At 63.4% G+C, this 18485-nt stretch overlaps 2 protein-coding genes across 2 annotated transcripts; both read right to left on the minus strand.

Moving 5' to 3' along the window:
- Window positions 1-3236: 3236 nt before the first annotated feature.
- On the minus strand, window positions 3237-14225 carry CHLRE_12g537250v5 (uncharacterized protein). The gene is made up of 19 exons (XM_043068673.1): window positions 13731-14225; window positions 12901-13338; window positions 12434-12630; window positions 12104-12221; window positions 11554-11772; window positions 10918-11030; window positions 10337-10490; window positions 9989-10089; window positions 9551-9703; window positions 9121-9184; window positions 8823-8860; window positions 8369-8568; window positions 7924-8048; window positions 7341-7405; window positions 6962-7050; window positions 6572-6642; window positions 6123-6230; window positions 5767-5886; window positions 3237-5377 (listed from the first exon to the last, which is right to left on the minus strand). The coding sequence occupies exons 2-19, from the start codon at window positions 13306-13308 to the stop codon at window positions 5021-5023; spliced, it is 2700 nt and encodes an 899-aa protein (XP_042918768.1). The 5' UTR covers window positions 13309-13338; window positions 13731-14225; the 3' UTR covers window positions 3237-5020.
- A 1244-nt stretch (window positions 14226-15469) lies between these two features.
- CHLRE_12g537300v5 (uncharacterized protein) lies at window positions 15470-18475 on the minus strand. The gene is made up of 4 exons (XM_043068674.1): window positions 18272-18475; window positions 18038-18193; window positions 17493-17764; window positions 15470-16959 (listed from the first exon to the last, which is right to left on the minus strand). Exons 1-4 carry the CDS (start codon window positions 18285-18287, stop codon window positions 16669-16671), a joined length of 735 nt encoding a protein of 244 aa, XP_042918769.1. The 5' UTR covers window positions 18288-18475; the 3' UTR covers window positions 15470-16668.
- Window positions 18476-18485: the final 10 nt, after the last annotated feature.

Below are 18485 nucleotides of genomic sequence, written 5' to 3' on the forward strand. Positions count from 1 at the left end.
CAGCCGTGGCAGCCCCTGCCAGGTCCAGACGCAGTGTGGTGCCTTGCACGCATCCCTAGTACCCCTAGGCTGGACGGCACCTAGGGGGCGGCCGCTTGCGACCTGCTTTGCCGAGGCGTGATGCTGCCGACTGGCATTCATGTATGCAAGGGCGCCTGGAGCGCTGGGGGCAGGGGGGGCATGCATCAGAGGGGCGTGGCGGGCCCAGGAAGTGCAGGCAGGGCACGGCCCGAGCACCGTGGTACGGCCCGACCTGGCACACGTTTGTGGTCGTGCTGGTGAACGCTGCGAGTAATTAAATATGCCGATATACCAGTAATCCATAGGAATCACTGGGCAAGCGGCATTAGGTCGTGCTTCAGGAGCTGTTTTTGCAATTCTCGCGCGGCCGGCCCGGTCGCGAGCCGCCGAGAGTGTGGCCAGAAGTCGCCACTTTCCTGGCGTCGGTTCCTCCATTTGCCCGTCAGCATATAGGTGGGCCCAAGGGACCGCAAACAAGCGACCTTGAAGTGGGGGTAGCCCGAATCCTAACGAAATGCCGACCCGGCAAACATGTCGGCATGCCCACCCACGCACCATGTACGCGCCCCGTGGCCGACCAGGGTGCTCCTAGCACACCTGCGAGGACATATGTATGGACCAAGCAGGCCTGGACATTTGTGCAGCGGCCGCGCGGGCGCTGGGCCCGTCTGCGGGCCCTTCGGCGTGCTAGGCGTGCGGGGTGGCCGGACGCCCGGCCACCGTGTGGCCCGGCCGTGTTGATTCCTGGCGGCCCGAGAGCCGTTGCATCGTGCCATCGACCGGGGCTGACCACTGTGGGCCGGGCAGGTGGCGCGCTTGGGCCCGCAAGGCACGGAAGCGGCCCATACCCCACCGCCGGAGCCTTACATACGCCATCGAGCCCCCCCACAAGCAACTCGGAAGCTGCATGCCTTTGCACACGCCTTGTCCGCCCCGCCCCCTTGCGCATCCCCACGTGACCTGCCCGGCTTGAGGTGTGATCTGAAGCGGGGGCAGCACCCTTTCAGCCAGTCCCACGCTCGGGGCCCTGACTGAGGATGCGCTGCGTGTGCGCCCTGCGCCGCGCTGCATGGGCGGTGAGCCGAGCATTGGCGTGCATGTCGGCGGCTGTAGTCTGCCCACCGCCGCCTGAGCCGCCACCCACATGCACCATGTCGGAAATACACGCCATGGAGGCAGGCGGGGTCAGCCGTGGCAGCCCCTGCCAGGTCCAGACGCAGTGTGGTGCCTTGCACGCATCCCTAGTACCCCTAGGCTGGGCGGCACCTGAGGGGCGTCCGCGTGCGACCTGCTTTGCCGAGGCGTGATGCTGCCGACTGGCATTCATGTATCCAAAGGCGCCTGGAGAGCTGGGGGCAGGGCGGGCATGCGTCAGAGGGGCGTGGCGGGCCCAGGAAGTGCAGGCAGGGCACGGCCCGGGCACCGTGGTACGGCCCGACCTGGCACACGTTTGTGGTGGTGCTGGTGAACGCTGCGAGTAATTAAATATGCCGATATACCAGTAAGCCATAGGAGTCACTAGGCAAGCTGCATTGGGTCGTGCTTCAGGAGTTGTTTTTGTAATTCTCGCGCGGCCGGCCCGGTCGCGAGCCGCTGAGGGTGTGACCAGAAGTCGTCACTTTCCTGGCGTCGGTTCCTCCATTTGCCCATTAGCATATAGATGGGCCCAAGGGACCGCAAACAAGCGACCTTAAAGTGGGGGTAGCCCGAATCCTAACGAAATGCCGACCCGGCAAACATGTCGGCATGCCCACCCACGCACCATGTAAACGCCCCGTGGCCGGCCAGGGTGCTCCTAGCACACCTGCGAGGACATATGTATGGACCAAGCAGGCCTGGGCATTTGTGCGGCGGCCGCGCGGGCGCTGGGCCCGTCTGCGGGCCCTTCGGCGTGCGGGGTGGCCGGACGCCCGGCCACCGTGTGGCCCGGCCGTGTTGATTCCTGGCGGCCCGAGAGCCGTTGCAGCATGCCATCTACCGGGGCTGACCACCGCGGGCCGGGCAGGTGGCGTGCTTGGGCCCGCAAGGCACGGAAGCGGCCCATACCCCACCGCCGGAGCCTTACATACGCCATCGAGCCCCCCCACAAGCAACTCGGAAGCTGCATGCTTGCGCACACGTCCTGTCCGCCCCGCCCCCTTGTGCATCCCCGCGTGATCTGCTTCACCTAAGTTGTGCTTTGAAGCGGGGGCAGCACCCTTCAGCCAGTCCCACGCCCGGGCCCCGACTGAGGATGCGCTGTGTGTGCGCGCGCCCTGGGCCGCAGTGCATGGGCGGTGAGCCGAGCGCATTGGTGCGCCTGTCGGCGGCTCTCTAGGCTGCCCACCGCCGCCTGAGCCGCCACCCACATGCACCATGTCGGGAATACACGCCATGGAGGCAGGCGGGGTCAGCCGCGGCAGCCCCTGCCAGCTCCGAACGCAGTGTGGTGCCTTGCACGCATCCCTAGTACCCCCAGGCTGGGCGGCACCTAAGGGGCGTCCGCGTGCGACCTGCTTTGCCGCGGCGTGATGCTGCCGACTGGCATTCATGTATCCAAAGGCGCCTGGAGAGCTAGGGGCAGGGCGGGCATGCATCAGGGGGGCGTGGCGGGCCCAGGAAGTGCAGGCAGGGCACGGCCCGAGCACCGTGGTACGGCCCGACCTGGCACACGTTTGTGGTGGTGCTGGTGAACGCTGCGAATAATTAAATATGCCGATATACCAGTAATCCATATGAATCACTGGGCGAGTTGCATTAGGTCGTGCTTCAGGAGTTGTTTTTGCAATTCTCGCGCGGCCGGCCCGGTCGCGAGCCGCTGAGGGTGTGGCCAAAAGTCGCCACTTTCCTGGCGTCGGTTCCTCCATTTGCCCATTAGCATATAGGTGGGCCCAAGGGACCGCAAACAAGCGACCTTAAAGTGGGGGTAGCCCGAATCCTAACGAAATGCCGACCCGGCAAACATGTCGGCATGCCCACCCACGCACCATGTAAACGCCCAGTGCTCGGCCGTGGTGCTCCTAGCACACCTGCGAGGACATATGAATGGACCAAGCAGGCCTGGACATTTGTGCAGTGGCCGCGCGGGCGCTGGGCCCGTCTGCGGGCCCTTCGGCGTGCTAGGCGTGCGGGGTGGCCGGACGCCCGGCCACCGTGTGGCCCGGCCGTGTTGATTCCTGGCGGCCCGAGAGCCGTTGCAGCATGCCATCTACCGGGGCTGACCACCGCGGGCCGGGCAGGTGGCGCGCTTACACGTACACACCTCGCGCATACTCCTCTCTCTGACAGCAGTGCTCCCTGCCCGCGCACGGACATTTCCCACTCAACAGTATACGACACAGGCACAGCTAGGGCGGCTTACGCAGAATGGACTCACGTAGACCGACACATCATACACAGGTGTTTCCTGAGCCTGTCCATGCAATGGCGAGTGAAAGAACCACCGGAAGCGGCGTGCACCCGCCCGGAACACCTCCTGCTTCCACTACGGTATCTCACCACACTCTCCATGTGCGTACGTGCGCACGCCCCCCGCACCAACAAGGTCACAATCAAGCGAGGTGCAGGAATGCGGTTCGTTCATCCCACACCACATATGCTACCAAGACAAAACACAAACGGCTAGGTGTCTTGGGGCGGCCCATCAAGGCATGCGCGAGGTGGGGCCCACAATAATTGAATGGAGAACGTGAGTGCCTCATTTGCAGTGAACAATTGGTAAGTGCTTTGCGTGCACTGCCCCGCAACTCTCTCCACCGCGCCACGCACACACCCAACCCGTTCGTTATGCGAAAACAGCTAGCCGAAGGCAGAGGTGGCAGAACCCTCTCACCTCTGCCTGGCACTGCAACCACACCTGGCAGGAAACCACATGCATCGGCATGCGAGAACCCTTTCAGCTGCTCTGAGCGTGTGCCCCCGCCCTATCTAGGCAACTAGGCTGCCACACTGACTGACACCACACCGCGACACAACAACAGCAGTCGGCACCACTCGCTCCACTTCACATCGCTACGCCCCGCGGGGCCACGCCGCGCGACCCCTCAGTGCCGACTTGCGTTTGCATCCGGTCTTTGCCGGACCGCACACACATACACACCATGCACGCAAACGCGGTGGCACCAGCAGCGTGTTCGGCGGCGTGAATAATCAGATCGTGTCCCGAACCCACCGCAAACAGCCTGGCTCAGTAAGCCCACAGGACTAGGGTTACCCTGGACATGACTGCCAAAAAGCTAGTTAGTAGGTGTTGTAGTAGGCTGCTAACAACAGCGGACTCCGGGGGGCATGCTGGCAGCACGTACGGCGACGGCGGAGTCGGCGGATGGATGCACCCTCCGCTCGCTCTCTGTGCCGCACGCACAAGCAAACCCCTTCCGCCAGCCGCTAGGCAGCAGCAGTAGTAGGCTTATAGCTTAGTAGCGCTTACTTGCAAGCTGTGCACATCTATGCCAGGGCGAGCGGTCGATGTGGCTCAACGGCGGCACATGCTAACACGAGCAGCCCATGCACGCGGCCACGTACTGCCGGTGGCGTTTGCTCCGCCCCCCCCCGCCCCATTCCAAACGATCAACAAATTTACGCACGTACGTAATATCAAGCAAAAAGCCACAGCGCATCCGCCAATCCTTCCTCCACACACAACTCCATCTTCCTGAGAAAAACTGGCCTTGCTTGGCCACCTGGTGTCAGATTCCATCATCAAACCCCTGCCGCCCGCACTGGCCCAACCAGCAGCAATGTGTGACGCTGCCTAGCCTGCTGCTAGACACGGCGCGTGAGAGGCCGTGCAGACGCCGCGTTGCGCCACACGCACCCGTGCACGAGCGAGCGGCGAGCTCTACCTCCAAACCACTGCGCCAGCTCGCTCGCTCGCTCCTCTGCACTGCTGTCCATCCCTATCTATCGGCGTGCTGCACTCACGTACGTACGTATGTACGTTCATACCCCTCCTACTTGCCAGGTAGGGCGTTTCTATCAATCGTGAGCTGATGAGCTGAGCTGCTGCATGGCACTCGATTTACTGCTGGCTGGCGGCGAAAGCGGCGGCGCCGCCCGGGCCGCTCAGGCGGCGGCGCTGCTGGCGGCGACGCATCTCCATGTCGCAGGTGTAGGTGGTGGTTGCGGGGCAGGTGGCGAGCGGGGTGGGGCTGGGGATGTCCTTGTCACCGGGGCAGAACCACTTCAGCACGGCGACGCAGCCCTCGTCCTCGTGAGACAGGATGTGGCAGTGGAACATGGACAGGCGCTGGCGGCACTCGCTGGCGGCGGGCGCGGGCGGCAGCGGCCGGCCGATGGCGGCACACAGGTCGTCGGCCTGGTGGTGTGTGCCAGCGGAAGCGCTGGGGTTGTAGTAGTGATCGGCCACCCACTGGACCTGTGTGCGTGTTGGAGAGCACAAGAAAAGAAGATCACAAGAAAACATAAGCGCAAATGGAAACTGTGTGACATGTGTGTGTGTGTGTGTGTGTGTGTGTGTGTGTGTGTGTGTGTGTGCGGTTGTGTGTGATTGTGTGTGGGGTGGGGGAGCGGTCGCAAGTTTGGAGGCTGGGCGTGCGTGGGCGGATGCACGGGTGCCGAACCGGGCACGTGGTCGTGCCAGGTTCGGAGGGGGCTTTGGACGGGCAGGCGGCGCGATGGGTTAGACAGATAGGAATGCACTTGAGCATGGTGCATCGCATGAGCGCGTCCTAGTAAGACAGCAAGGCAAATGCCAGAGGTCCTCCCATCCATCCCCAAATCTGCCCCAGCTTCCGAGCCGCTTACCGTGACCTCGTCGCACACGCTGACGGGGCTGTCACACTCGCCGCCGCCGCTGCCCAGGTCGGGCCACTCGCAGCCGTTCTGGCACACCGGCAGCATCACCACGTCCACCCAGTCGCCCACCTGTGGGGGGGAGGCGGGGGAGGAGACGGGGGAGAGTATGGGTGCTTAAGGGAGCCCATCAAGCAAAGTAGATGCTGGGCGGGCGGGCCGGTAGGTTGCAGTCCATCCATGGCTACGCTACCGACTCCCCGCCCCGCCGCGGGGCCGCCGTTGTCTTGGTGACGCTAATGGTGCAACGTGCCCTCCCGCCCCCGCCCCCCCCATACACGCTCCCACGCACACACGCTCCCACGCACCTGCCACATGTTGGTGACGCTGGTAGCGCAGGAGGGCAGCGACAGCAGGCGCACGGGCGACTCGTGCATGTGGAAGGGATGAAAGGTGATGTCACGGAGCTTCCACACCTGCGTGTCCGGTTGTGTGCACGTGCGTTAGCAGCATACATGCAAGCGACACCGGCAGCATGCACGGTCTCCATCCATCCATCGGCAGAGGAGTTCTCCGTGTGGTTAGGTAGGTAGGGAGGGCGGTACGACACGCACGACTGCCACCCACACTGCCACCCACACTGCCACCCACACTGCTACCCACACTGCCACCCACACTGCTACCCACACTGCCACCCACACTGCCACCCACACTGCCACCCACACTGCCACCCACGCTGCGACCCTCACTGCTACCCATGCAGGCGGCCACGCGCACGCAGGCTGCCACCCATGCAGGCTGCCACGCACGCACGCACCTGCTGTGTGCCCATCTCCACAAAGGCCTGGGTGCCGGGCAGCAGCGCATTGTTGACCGCGCACATCCCGCCTGCATGCCGTCATGATGTGAGGGGTGGGGATGATGGTGATGGTGGTGGTGTTGGTGGTGGTTATGGTGGGGTATGTGTTAAGTCCGCTGTGGCAGTGTGTACATACCCTGTGCCCTGGCCGCGATGAAGCTGTGCGTGCGTGCCAGAGGCCCGCGCTAGCTTTCCCTCCCGATAGCTCCCAGCGCGCACATGCGCCCGTCGGCAGCAGCAGCTCCCTCCCTCCCCTCCCTCCCCCACATCCTCCTTTTCTCCCTCCCTCCCCTCCCTTTTCTCCCTTCCCTCCCTCCCTCGCTTTCCCTCCCGCACTCCCTTACACACCGTATGCGGCGTTCATGAAACTGAAGCACTGCTCCACAGTCTTCTTGGAGTCAAAGGCGGTGTGGTTCAGGTAGGCGAACCGCTCCAGCCTGGAGGCGCGCGTTTGGCAGTAGCCGATGCAGCAGCGGGCGGGCGCGGGGTTAGGCAGGTATATGACACGGCATGCGCGTGAAGCGCGACGGCGGGAGATGAAACGACAACAACAGCAGCCAAAGCTTGCCTGTTGCTAGCTGGTTCCAAGCGGCCTCGGAGCGAATACCTAGAGCCGCACACGCTCGCTCCACGCCCCACCATGCCCGCGGCTACCCTGCTAGCTGACTGACCAACTGCGCCACCAGCAGCTAGCAGACGGCGGCGAGCTAGCTGGCTATCTACTCACTTGGTGCGCGCCAGGTTGTCTGGCAGGTCGGCGTGCACCGGCGCGCCCACCTCACGCGGCGACACCTGTGGAGTGGACGTGGGTCGCCGTCTGTGTGTGAGCTGTTGCCGGTGGTGGTGGTGGTGGTGGTGGTGGCGGTGGTGGTGGTGGTGGTGGTGGTGGTGCGATGCAGCAGCGATTGGCATGAGCTGCAATGTGCCTCAGGACCGGGTGCATGCCGGTGCACGCACGCACACACCGCCGGTACGGCATTGGCCCCAACGGATGCGGGGCACGTACGTAGCCCGCAGCCTACTCCTTCAGCTCGGGCGCCTTCTTAGACAGGTAGACACGCACATGCACCACCGCTGATGCTTCCCTCCCGTTGCGACCGCGGCCACACAGCTCCCATCCACAACCCCACTCACACTCGCAGCCGCACCCGCAACCGCATCCGCACCCGCACGCGCACCCGTACCCGCATGCACCCGCATCCACACACACACACACACACACACACACACACACACACACACACACACACGCACCCACACCCGCATCCGCGTCCGCACCCACTGTGAGGATAAGGCACTACAAAACCCACCTCCACAACGGCCAGGACGGCCGCGCTCAGCTCCCGCCGTTCGAAGATGTTGTTGGCGGAGCGCGGCACGTTGGCGGCCGGGGGCGGCACCTCGCCAAAGATCTCGCAGTGAGTGGCCTGGCAAGCTGCGGGCGGCGGGGCGGCGGGGTGGCGGGGCGGCGGGGTGGCGGGGTGGCGGGCGGCGTGTCAACATGCAGGCGTGCCGTGCGTGTGCGGGCGGATGGGCGCGGGGGCCGCCAGCGGCGGCAATTCGCAGTGCGGGGAGCAGCAGGAACCCCGTGCGTGCCTAACGACGTGGCTTGATTGACATGTGCGCCTCGACAGCAGCAGCAACCCAGCCCGACTGCATGCATGCACCAACTTGCTGCAAGCTGTTTTGACATGATCAGCAGGTTGCGAGTGCACGCATGCATGCATGCAGCCTCCACATGTGCTCGGCACTCACAAGTGTAGTTGGTGTGGAAGGGCCCGGCGCCGGAGGCCAGCACGTAGGTGCCGGGGGTGTTGCACTTGACCAGCACGTCGATGCGGGTGCCGGGCGACATGATGACGTCGCTGACGGCGGCGGCGGCGCCGCGGGGCTTGGACTGCAGGCGGCGCGGGATGTGCGGCAGCGGCAGCGCGTCGCGACCCAGCAGCCAGAAACTGTGGAGGTGTTTGGGTGGGTGGGGTTGGGATGGGGTGGGGTCGGTGGGTTTGGGGTGGGATGGGGTCAGGTTTGGGGTTGGGATGGGGTGGGGTTGATGGGTTTGAGCACGGTCGTACCGGATGATGGAGGCCAGACCAGGTACACAGACAACTGGCCGTCTATGTGATACCAGCCAATCAACTAGGGAGCGCAGTAGGAGGTAGGTCAACACATGCGTGCATCAGGTGTTGTATCATCAGCGCACACTCACTCGCAGTCGGCGTGGCTGAGCGAGCCGTCCTGGTGCACCTGCACCACCGAGGCGGGAGGAGGGGCGGCGGGAGGCAAGGCGGGAGGGGGCGACGGGGTTTTCCTCCTCTGTATGTTCACACGGGCGCCTAGCTAGCTAGGTAGGACCGGGCCGACCCGACCACAAGCCGTTTCCCATACATGTGTAGCACCCCCTTGGTTTGGTTTCGTTTGGGCTGGTATTTACAACCCCTCCCCCCCTGCAGCAGTCCCCATGCATCCGCCCCCCTCGCCTTCCCCCCCCCCCCCAAACGCCGCACCTGCTGGATGGTGAGGTCCAGCCACTTCATAGTCATGGTGTTCAGCAGCTGCCAGCGAAAGTAACTGTCGTCAGGGTGCAACGCCGTGCATATATTATTGAAAGTCATGAAGCAGGCATACACATGTCCGGTCGTGATCCATGAGCTTTGCAGCTACAGCTAATCAAGCATGCGCACGCAAACCAGCACACTTCGGCGGACCTCTAGTCACACACAGGGGGTTCCAGGCTTTTTGCGGGTAAGTATGACTACCGGGGTCGACGCGGCTACAAGACGCTCGGTATCGGTAGGTATCCGTAAGTAACTCCGTCGCGCCGTCTGGGCGGGCTTCGTTTTGTTGTTTTCTTTTCAACACACACACACACACACACACACACACACACATACACATACACGCGCCGCCTGCTCGATCGCCGCACTAGCCACTCACGTCTTCTCCGTGATGTCAATGGTGGGCTGGAAGGCCCCGTTGACCATGCCCCAGTCGCGGCCGGCGCTGTTGTCGAAGCGGGGGGAGCCGTCCGCCTCGTACAGCAGCGGACTGGCGGTGTCGGGTCGCCCGTCCAGCCCCGTGCCCAGCATACTGCAGAGCGTGGGGGTGACGTACGTGTGGTGCAGGGGTCATATCAGCAGGATGCCGGCAGCTGTTGCGGTTATTGTTGTTGTGGTGGAGCCTTTCGCTCCTGCTGCCTCATTGTGTCTCACCGTACTTGCTTTGCTCCGCCACTCTCCCACTCCCAAACAAACCACTCAGCAGCGCCCAGACCCTCCACCCCCAGAGGCGCCCCGCAGCACCCCACCCCGCCCCCCAAGCAGCAACCCGCCCCCCCCCCCTCCGGCAGCCCCGCATCATCATCACGGCACTCACGGGAAGGAGTCCTCCTCGGGGTCACCCTTGGGGTCGAGGCGGAACCACACCGCGTCGATGCGCAGGATGGTGCTGCTCTCCAGCGGCTGCGACTTGAGGATCTGTGTGTGCGCGTGTGTGTGTGTGCGGCGGCTTCATTCAGTGAGTGGTGTTACGGTTGCGTGAGGCCATGGGCGAGGCGGGGAGACCGTGTGCCTAATACCATGCACACACACACACACACACACACTCGTGCACTGCATCGCATAGACTGTCTTTGCGCAATGTTTTCCTTGTGCTCTTTAATACACTCATGCACGCACACGCACGCATGCTCCCACTCCCACTCCCACTCCCGCCCGCCCCCACCTGCATGAGGCGGTGGAACTCGGCGATCTCGCAGCCGCCCGCCGGTTCGTACAGGTCCGACAGGCCGTTGGGCAGCCAGGACTCGGGGATGATGAGGGGGCCGGAGGCGGTGGGCGTCTGGGTGCCCACGGAGCCGTGCTGGTGCGGGTGGTACCTGCATGCGGGTGTGCGGTAGGAAGGGCGGTGAGGCGGGCCGGTGGGGCGGGCAGGTGGAGGCGGGCAGGTGGGGCGGGCCGGTGGGGCGGGCCGGTGGAGGCGCATGGGCAGGCAGGACTCGGGGTGACACGTTAGGCGGGTGGCTGCCAAACGGAACGTGTTTGATGCCCTCTCGACTACCGGCGTGTTTAGGATTCCAGCTGAACGCCACAGGCTTCCCATCCAGCATCCGCGCAGATACGCACGCGTTCGACATCAAGGGAATGCCCCTCTACCTAACACCACCCCCACCCCCATCCCCAAACCACCACCACCATCACCACCCGCGATAGTGCAGCAGTGGCCAGCCCGACACGAACCACGACACACGACCCCGACACACGAAGCACGGCACACGCGGCACACACGACACACGCGGTACGCACCAGCCTACTCCTGGCGGCGAGGGCCCCAGCGGGTAGGTGTACCTCAGCGAGGCCCCGGGCGCCACGGCCATGCGGTGCGGCTTGTCGTTCACGAACACGTTGTCACCCATCACCTGACAGCAGTAGCAGTGACAGCAACAGGGACAGGAGAGTGGGGGCAGGGGATGAGCGGAGTAGGGGGTGGGGACAGGGACACGCGCTGGCAGCCCGCCATGAGTCGGACCCTGCAGACGTCCCGCCCTCTGCGTTTGCCGCCCTCTCACCCGCCTTCCCACCCGCCTTGCCACCCGCCTTCCCACCTGCCCTCGCAGCCGCCCTCCCACCCGCCCTCCCACCTGCCCTCCCAGCCGCCTTCCCACCCATGACGTGCCGCCCGCCGACCCCCACGCATCCCTCGCGCACTCCACCATGTTGCCCCTGCCCCCTGGACCTGACCTGACCTTGGCACATCGCTGACCCCAATCACCACATACAGCCTTCACGCAGCCCGCTCGCCCACGCGTTCCAACCACAGCCCCCACCAAGCCCCCCCCCCCCGCCCCCTGCGCGCCCACCCACCCATCTGCACCCACCCATCCACCCATCTGCACCCACCCATCTGCACCCACCCATCTGCACCCACCCACCAGCACCCACCTCGCACATCTGGTCCGTGGACATCTTGGGGTTGCAGTAGTAGTCGGCCCGTGTGACCTCGGCCGGGGCCTTCTGCTTTGCCGTGACCGACTCGCCCGAGTCCTCCTCATCAGCGTCATCCTCCTGGTCCTCATCGAAGTCCGCCTCCTCATCGGCATCCTCCTCGGAGTCGGGGTTGGGCTCGCAGGTGTTGTCAAACAGCACAGCGCCGGGGTCCACCTGCGCGCCACGTATATGACATGGATGGAGGTAAGTGGAGGGAGGTGGTGGGAGGTGGAGGGAGGTGGAGGGAGGTGGAGGGAGGTGGAGGGAGGTGGAGGGAAGTTGTGGACGCGTCATCAGATGGAGGGAGCGTGTGCTGTGGCCGGCTCTAGCATGCTTTCCTTCCCTGCTGCAGCTAGCTGCTAGCGCCGGCTTGCACCCTGCTGGGCGGAGCCGCGGCGGTTGTCAATCATTGAGGAAGGAGCCGCGGCGGTCGTCAATCATGGAGCCGCGCCAACCCGCGCGCAGCCCTTGTCCTCGCCTGCTGCCCATCCCGGAGGGTACCTACCTTGAGGCCGTGGGTGTGCAGGTTGGTCCACTCGAAGTCGTGGGGGCCGTTGGTGAAGAACAGAGAGCCGTTGTCGCCGGGGGCGTTGGGGCACGTGCTCACGCCCTGGAACGGCAGGCTGCAATAATAGCGAGGTTGGGGCGCGATTGAGGTTGAGTAGGGGGATGGCCAGTAGGGCTGTGAAGGTGTGGCGTGTGGGAACGGCCGTGGGTTCAAGCAATGCGCAACATGCATGGCAGTCCGCCAGTTTCAGTCGTGTGTGCGTTGCTTGTGTGAGTAGCTAGCCATCCAGCCTGGTGCATCGAATTCCTCCTCGCACAGCCCGCTCACTTGTTTGTGAGTTTGAGGCTGAAGCTGTCGCATACGGCGTCCAGAATGATCGCGGGGGCGGTGCGCAGCGAGTCGGCGGGCGCGTTGGTGCCGGCGACGGCGTAGCGCGCGGCGGTGAAGGACAGCGAGAGCAGGCCGTTGCTGCTGCCGGCGCGGCCGTCGGTGTGGGCGGCTTTGTGGGGACCGCGCACGGAGAACTGCGCGGAGCGAGAGGTGGGGCCGTGGGGGTGGGGGGAAGACGGGCAGGCGAGGTGGCAGGCAGGTCAGTGGCGTGCCGCCGTAGATGGGGGATGGAGGGGAGCGGCGCGGGCAACGCCCCACAAGGCGGCATCCTCACAGAACCGTACCGTACACATGACTCGTGAGCCGAACCCAAGACGCCCTCAATCGTCCTCGGCTGCATGCGCGCATGCACGCGGCCCTCCATCCCGCTCGCTCTCTCTCTCTCCCACGCCCCCCCCCCTCACCTGCAGGTCCACCGCCTCCATAATGATGCTGGCGCTCTCGCCCGGCCCCAGGCGCACTCGCGGCAGCGCAGGCAGGTAGTCAGGGCGAACCGGCACGTGCACGGGCGGGAAGGAGGTGGAGGTGTCGGCGGAGCGCGCACGGGGCTGCGCGATGTGGCCTGCCTGCTCACGCGCCTCGAAAAGGTCAGCGGCATCGGAGGAGGTGGTGGCATCGGAGGAGGAGGATTCAGAGGCGGTGGTGAGGAGGTTGTGGTGCGGCTTGACCAGCAGGCGTCGGGAGGCGTCGGCGGCGGCGGCGGCGGGTGCCAAGGCGGCGGCGGAGAGGAGCAGCACCGCAGCCAGGAGCACGCGGGGCTGGGCGGCGGCCGCTAACCGGCATGGCGCGCAGCTGCGCCGTTGTGGAGCCATGGTTGTTTGTGGCGTCAGTGTTGTCAGTGTCTGTGTGGTGGGGAGGGAGGGTGGCAGTGGGGGGGCGGGAGGGGGGTTGCACAAGAAGCACGATGAGCAGGCCGTAGTGCACGTTTCGTGGCTGGTAGGCAGCGGTTGGCAGAAAGACTGTACGCGTGTACACGGCAGTCGGCGTCGGCGGCCCTGCACACGCGCTTCTTTTGCAACTGGTTGCAGATGACAGCAGCACGTCACATGTGGTGGTTAACGGGTGAGAGTTCGCCAGCATGTGAGTTGCAGGCAGCGCGGGCGGCGTCGGCGACGCATCATCGACTCGGACGCGGTCCGTCTTTGGAATCCACGCAACCACGCAGCAGCGACATTATGGTGTTGTGTTTTGCTGATGTCATGGAACCGTGGTAACCACGCAGGCGCGGTCTTACCTTGCCAGCAGCGGCGTGCAGCAGTGATGGTCGGGCGTGCAAGGGGCGTCTCGACAATGTCAGCGACGGCCCTTCAGCTGGAATCCAGCACAATGCTATATGAACAGTCACTGTTTTGGTCGTGAAGGAGCGCTGGTCACCAGCGTGGAGAGAAGTTGCCCGGACGTTCAGCAAGCCAACAAGTTGGTTTGCATGCACGAATCAAGAAAGTTAGAGACAGCTTCTCGTATTATAAAGGCACAAACGGAGTAGCCTTGTAAGGCGCGCAGTTTTGGCACTGAATTTGCTCTTGACGCTGGCCGCTTCGCACACTTCGCAACGTTCTTTGGCAATTACCGCTGCCACAATAGCAACATATAATGGCAATGCATTGATAGGGTCCGGAACATATGCCATGACTGGCCCTGCGGGCCAATCGCGGCTGCACGGTGTCGTGACATGTTGCGGGCCAAGCCGAGTGCGTGGACGCGCGCTGCACTCTCACAGGCCAGTTACATTTATATTAATGTATACATACGGTTGTGCACAGGTTGTGGTCTATTTATGCCAGCTCGCCGAGAAGTGTGCTTGCTTGCGCGCTTCCCGGCGACCAGGACGATGCCGCTCGGCCCTGTGACGATGTGCCTAACAAGACAAGACAAAATACACAGCAGCCGAGCAGGTCAAAGTGGGCATGGTGCGTGCGGACCGACGGCCTGGCTGTTGGCCTGAGGGCCTTGCCTGGATCGCGGAATCCAATCGCGGATTCTGAGCGAGGGTTCCCACTGCCCAGTGCCCACACAACAAATCAACTTGCAAAGCTATAATGTCACATTCATAAGCTGCTCCCTAGTTGTCTATTCTCTGCAAAGTTGCTCTCGCTCACAGTTTTAGTTGTTGTCAACAACTAAAACTTGTTGTTCGGCAATTGGAATGCGTACTTATTGACCCCTTACTGCCGTGTAGCGTTGCAAACTGCCGTGACAAACCGCCGCGGCCCCAAATGACAATCCCAATCTCTCGGTGCGGCGATAGCCTCCACTCATGCCTTAGCATGTGATGGCTCGGCGTCTTCGGGTGCTGGGACTGTCCCCTCTGTAACATCCGCATCCTTATGCAGGGGGGGGGTGTTGTTTGTCTGGGTCGCAGATGGCCCTTCGCGGCGTGGGTACGGCGTGCCCCCGCTTGTCGGGCTGTCCCTTCAATTGCTTGTAATCCGCATCCTAATGCAGCCAGATGCAGCCTTGCAACTCACTCGTGGCCCGCAGCGGCCTCCTAACCTCCTAGCTCCGCAGCGCGATGGCTCGCCCTTTGTGGGGACTCGCAGTCAGGCGTGGTCTAGCGGGGTGGCAGTGTGTAGCTGGGGCTGGCTGTGAGCGCATATTGTGTTGTGAACACGAGGCTGGGCACGAGGTGGGACCATTGGCACACGAGCAACCCTGCACACCAGGTTGTGGCCGGGGCACGCAACTGAGTAAGTGCAGCCAGGGAAGCGTCGAGCCCAATCCATGGCGACATTCTTTGAGGATTCTTTGAGGGTTCCGTGTCATTCAGCCCCCGGTGGCAGCCCTAGAGCAAAACATGGCTGGGGCGTGACAACCGTACCGCGGATCGTGCGGAGAGGATAACCTACGCAAGCAAGCCAGGCCTGGTCCGGCTGGCACAGCTAGCGGGGCTGCGGTTCAGCCGCCGGTTCTGTACCCCTGAACAACACATGCCGTACGTACGGTGTTACCACGGAAGACAAGGCGGGTTGGAGGTTTGGCCCAACTTTACAAAAGCGTATTAATGTCCAATCTGCCCTTGTGTGCGTGCCCTGAAGGCAGCAGCACCCCTGGATGCAGCATGTGCTGCAGTACCGTACCGTATTACTGCAATCTCAACAGACACACATTATTAAAGACACAGACACGCAACAACTCTGAAGAGATGTAATAGGAAGGCGCATTCCCATCAAAACAGGACACGAGGTCCATGTGAGCCACAACATCACCCTCTGAGAGGACCAGTGCACGACTGCTGAGCTTCAATAGGTCGGCTGCTGGGCCTCATCCCACGCACTCAGCGGGCACAGATCTCATCAGTCATTTCATCATGCAGGCGCACACCCACGAAAGCTCACAGCTAATTTGCCATTCAGGGCCTTGAGCGCGCACCCGCGCACAGGTGAACGTTTAAAGGTTTACGAAAGTTCATAGGATACTAAGGAGAGGCGAGCAAGATGCATCTACTGCTGCTGCGTACTGCTTCGCATTCTGTTTGACAAAAGCCAACACACCGCTAGCCTAGCTACCTTGGGTATTAAGCAAAGGACTACCAGCCGGCAAGCGAGCATCTTATTGGCAAAAGCCCACTGCCTTGACACAATTTACACAAATCAACGGAGCGTGCAAAGAGGATGTGGTGGCCCTGGTCTGTGGACAGACAGGCAGGTGTGCGTTTGCGCGACGAATTGGTTGATATCAAGCAATTTTTCTTCTGGGGATAATGGCATTCTGCTACCGGTACACACGCTGCTAGAGTGATAAGAAAGCAAGGCCCTTAAGGTGCTCATACATGTCTAGGTTTGAGGTTGCGAGCCCATGAGCAAAGAAAGGAAACACGCACACACACGCACACACACGCGCACACACCCATGCACACAAACACACGAAAGAAGTAACGTTTCTCTACTTGTGCCCTGGCAAACAGCATCTGGCACTTGCAGCCATCAAGAAATCACAGGCACACCTATCGATTCTTCGTAGTGTGGCACCCAGCCAACAGGACGGAGCCCACCCTCGAATCAACGGCCAGTGCTAATAATAAAGTTACTTCCTTGTACGGCAAAAGCATTACCGAGCTAAAACAGCCATGTCACTTCATGGTTCTCAATTTACTCAATTTTTCTCAAAGCAACCAACGATCGAACAAGCAGCGCAGGGATATGCATGCCTGCCGAGTTTACACACGCACACACTTAACGCCGCCGGCTCTGGTGCTCGTCACCATAGCCGTCGTGACCACCGGATGGCCGCGGCGGCCGCCGCGGCGGGTGCGGCGGCTTGGGCGGGCGCGGCGGGGACGGGGGCGTGGGCGGCGGCGAGGGCGGCTGCGGCGGCACAGGCGGCGACGGCGGCGGCGCGGGCGGCGCCGGCGGCAGGCTGTTCTCGCACTGGCAGCACTCCAGGCTGAACAGCAGCTCCACCTCCACCGGCGGCTCGGCGGGGCGGTTGTACACGTTGTCCTTGAGGCTGATGGGCGCGCACACCTGAGTGGGTGGGGAATGAAGGCAAGGGGGGTTGGGTCGGGGGAGGTGGAGGTGGGGTGTTAGTTGGGGGGTAAGTTGGGGTTGCGGTTGGTTGGTTGGCTGGGTTGGAATGCAACATACACGCCTCACACACACAGCAGCTCGCGCTCCACCCTACTGACAAACCCCACATCTATCGTCGGCCTACCTTCCAACGCGCACGACGCACACTGCACCGACACGCACGGCCGCCCGCACGCCCGCCCTTGCCCGCACGGCCGCCCTAGCCCGCCCTTGCCCGCCCTTGCCCGCCCTAGCCCGCCCTTGCCCGCCCTTGCCCGCCCTTGCCCGCCCTTGCCCGCCCTTGCCCGCCCTTACCCGCCCTTGCCCGCCCTTACCCGCACCTGCCCGCCCTTGCCCGCCCGTGCCCGACCTTGCCCGCCCGTGCCCGCCCGTGCCCGCCCTAGCCCGCCCTAGCCCGCCCTTGCCCGCCCTAGCCCGCCCTAGCCCGCCCTAGCCCGCCCTTACCCGCCCTTGCCCGCCCTTGCCCGCACCTGCTCCGAGATGTGCAGCGTCTCCGTGACGCGCATGTGCTGCCTGAAGCCGTTGTCGTAGGGGCACTGCACGATGTCTGGCGTGATGAGGAACTCCACGCCGCTGGCCATGCCGCTGACGGCGCAGTCGCTTTCCTCGTACTGCAGCCACTCGCCCAGCCTCTGGCCGTCGGGGGCGGGGCCGTCTAGGTGCTCTAGGGTGGTGGCCTGGTTAGGCAGCTGGTAGGCCACGCCGGACTTGGTCACGCCCGAGCCCCTCTTGAAGAAGAGGCCTGTTTTGGCAAGGAGGGCCGGGAATGGATGGATAGATGGGTGGGTGGGTAGGTGGCGGGCGGGGGGGGGGGGGCGGGACGATGCGGTGTGGTGCCGTTAGCGGACGTGGCGGCGTGTGCGAGCAGGCTGATGTGGCTGACGTGGCTGGAGAGCAAGCGAAGAGCGAGCAAGAGCTTACACGGTAAGGTGCAGAGGCGGGGCGGCAAGAAAGCAAGAGGGCAAGCGAGCGAAGGCGCTGCTTGCTCACTTGCCAGGAAAGATAACCTCCTCACCTTCCTCAAGCTTGGTTCCAATAACCAGGCGTGGCAACGAGGCGAAGGTGGGGTCGTTCTGAACAAACACCTGGGCCTGCCCGATGCGGTTGCCATTGCTGTTGTAGAGCACGAAATGCTTCTCCGGCTCGTTGTGGTTCAAGCACAAACATTGAGCTGCAAGTGATCGAGAAGCACAGATACGTGAACATATTGCCCGTGCATTTGATAACATTACATGCCGTGCTCGCTAGCATTCTCGGTTGCGCATTGTATGTATTGTACCGCATCGTCCTTTACAGGTAAGGAGTGTAGTTCTTTACCTGGTCCAGGCGGCGGCGGCGGGGGAGGCGGAGGCGGCGGCGGCGGCGGGGGAGGAGGAGGCGGCGGCGGCGGCGGGGGAGGAGGAGGAGGAGGCGGCGGCGGCGGCGGGGGAGGAGGAGGAGGCGGCGGCGGCGGGGGAGGAGGA

This window comes from Chlamydomonas reinhardtii, chromosome 12 (genome assembly GCF_000002595.2).
Source record: "Chlamydomonas reinhardtii strain CC-503 cw92 mt+ chromosome 12, whole genome shotgun sequence".
Lineage (NCBI taxonomy): Eukaryota > Viridiplantae > Chlorophyta > Chlorophyceae > Chlamydomonadales > Chlamydomonadaceae > Chlamydomonas > Chlamydomonas reinhardtii.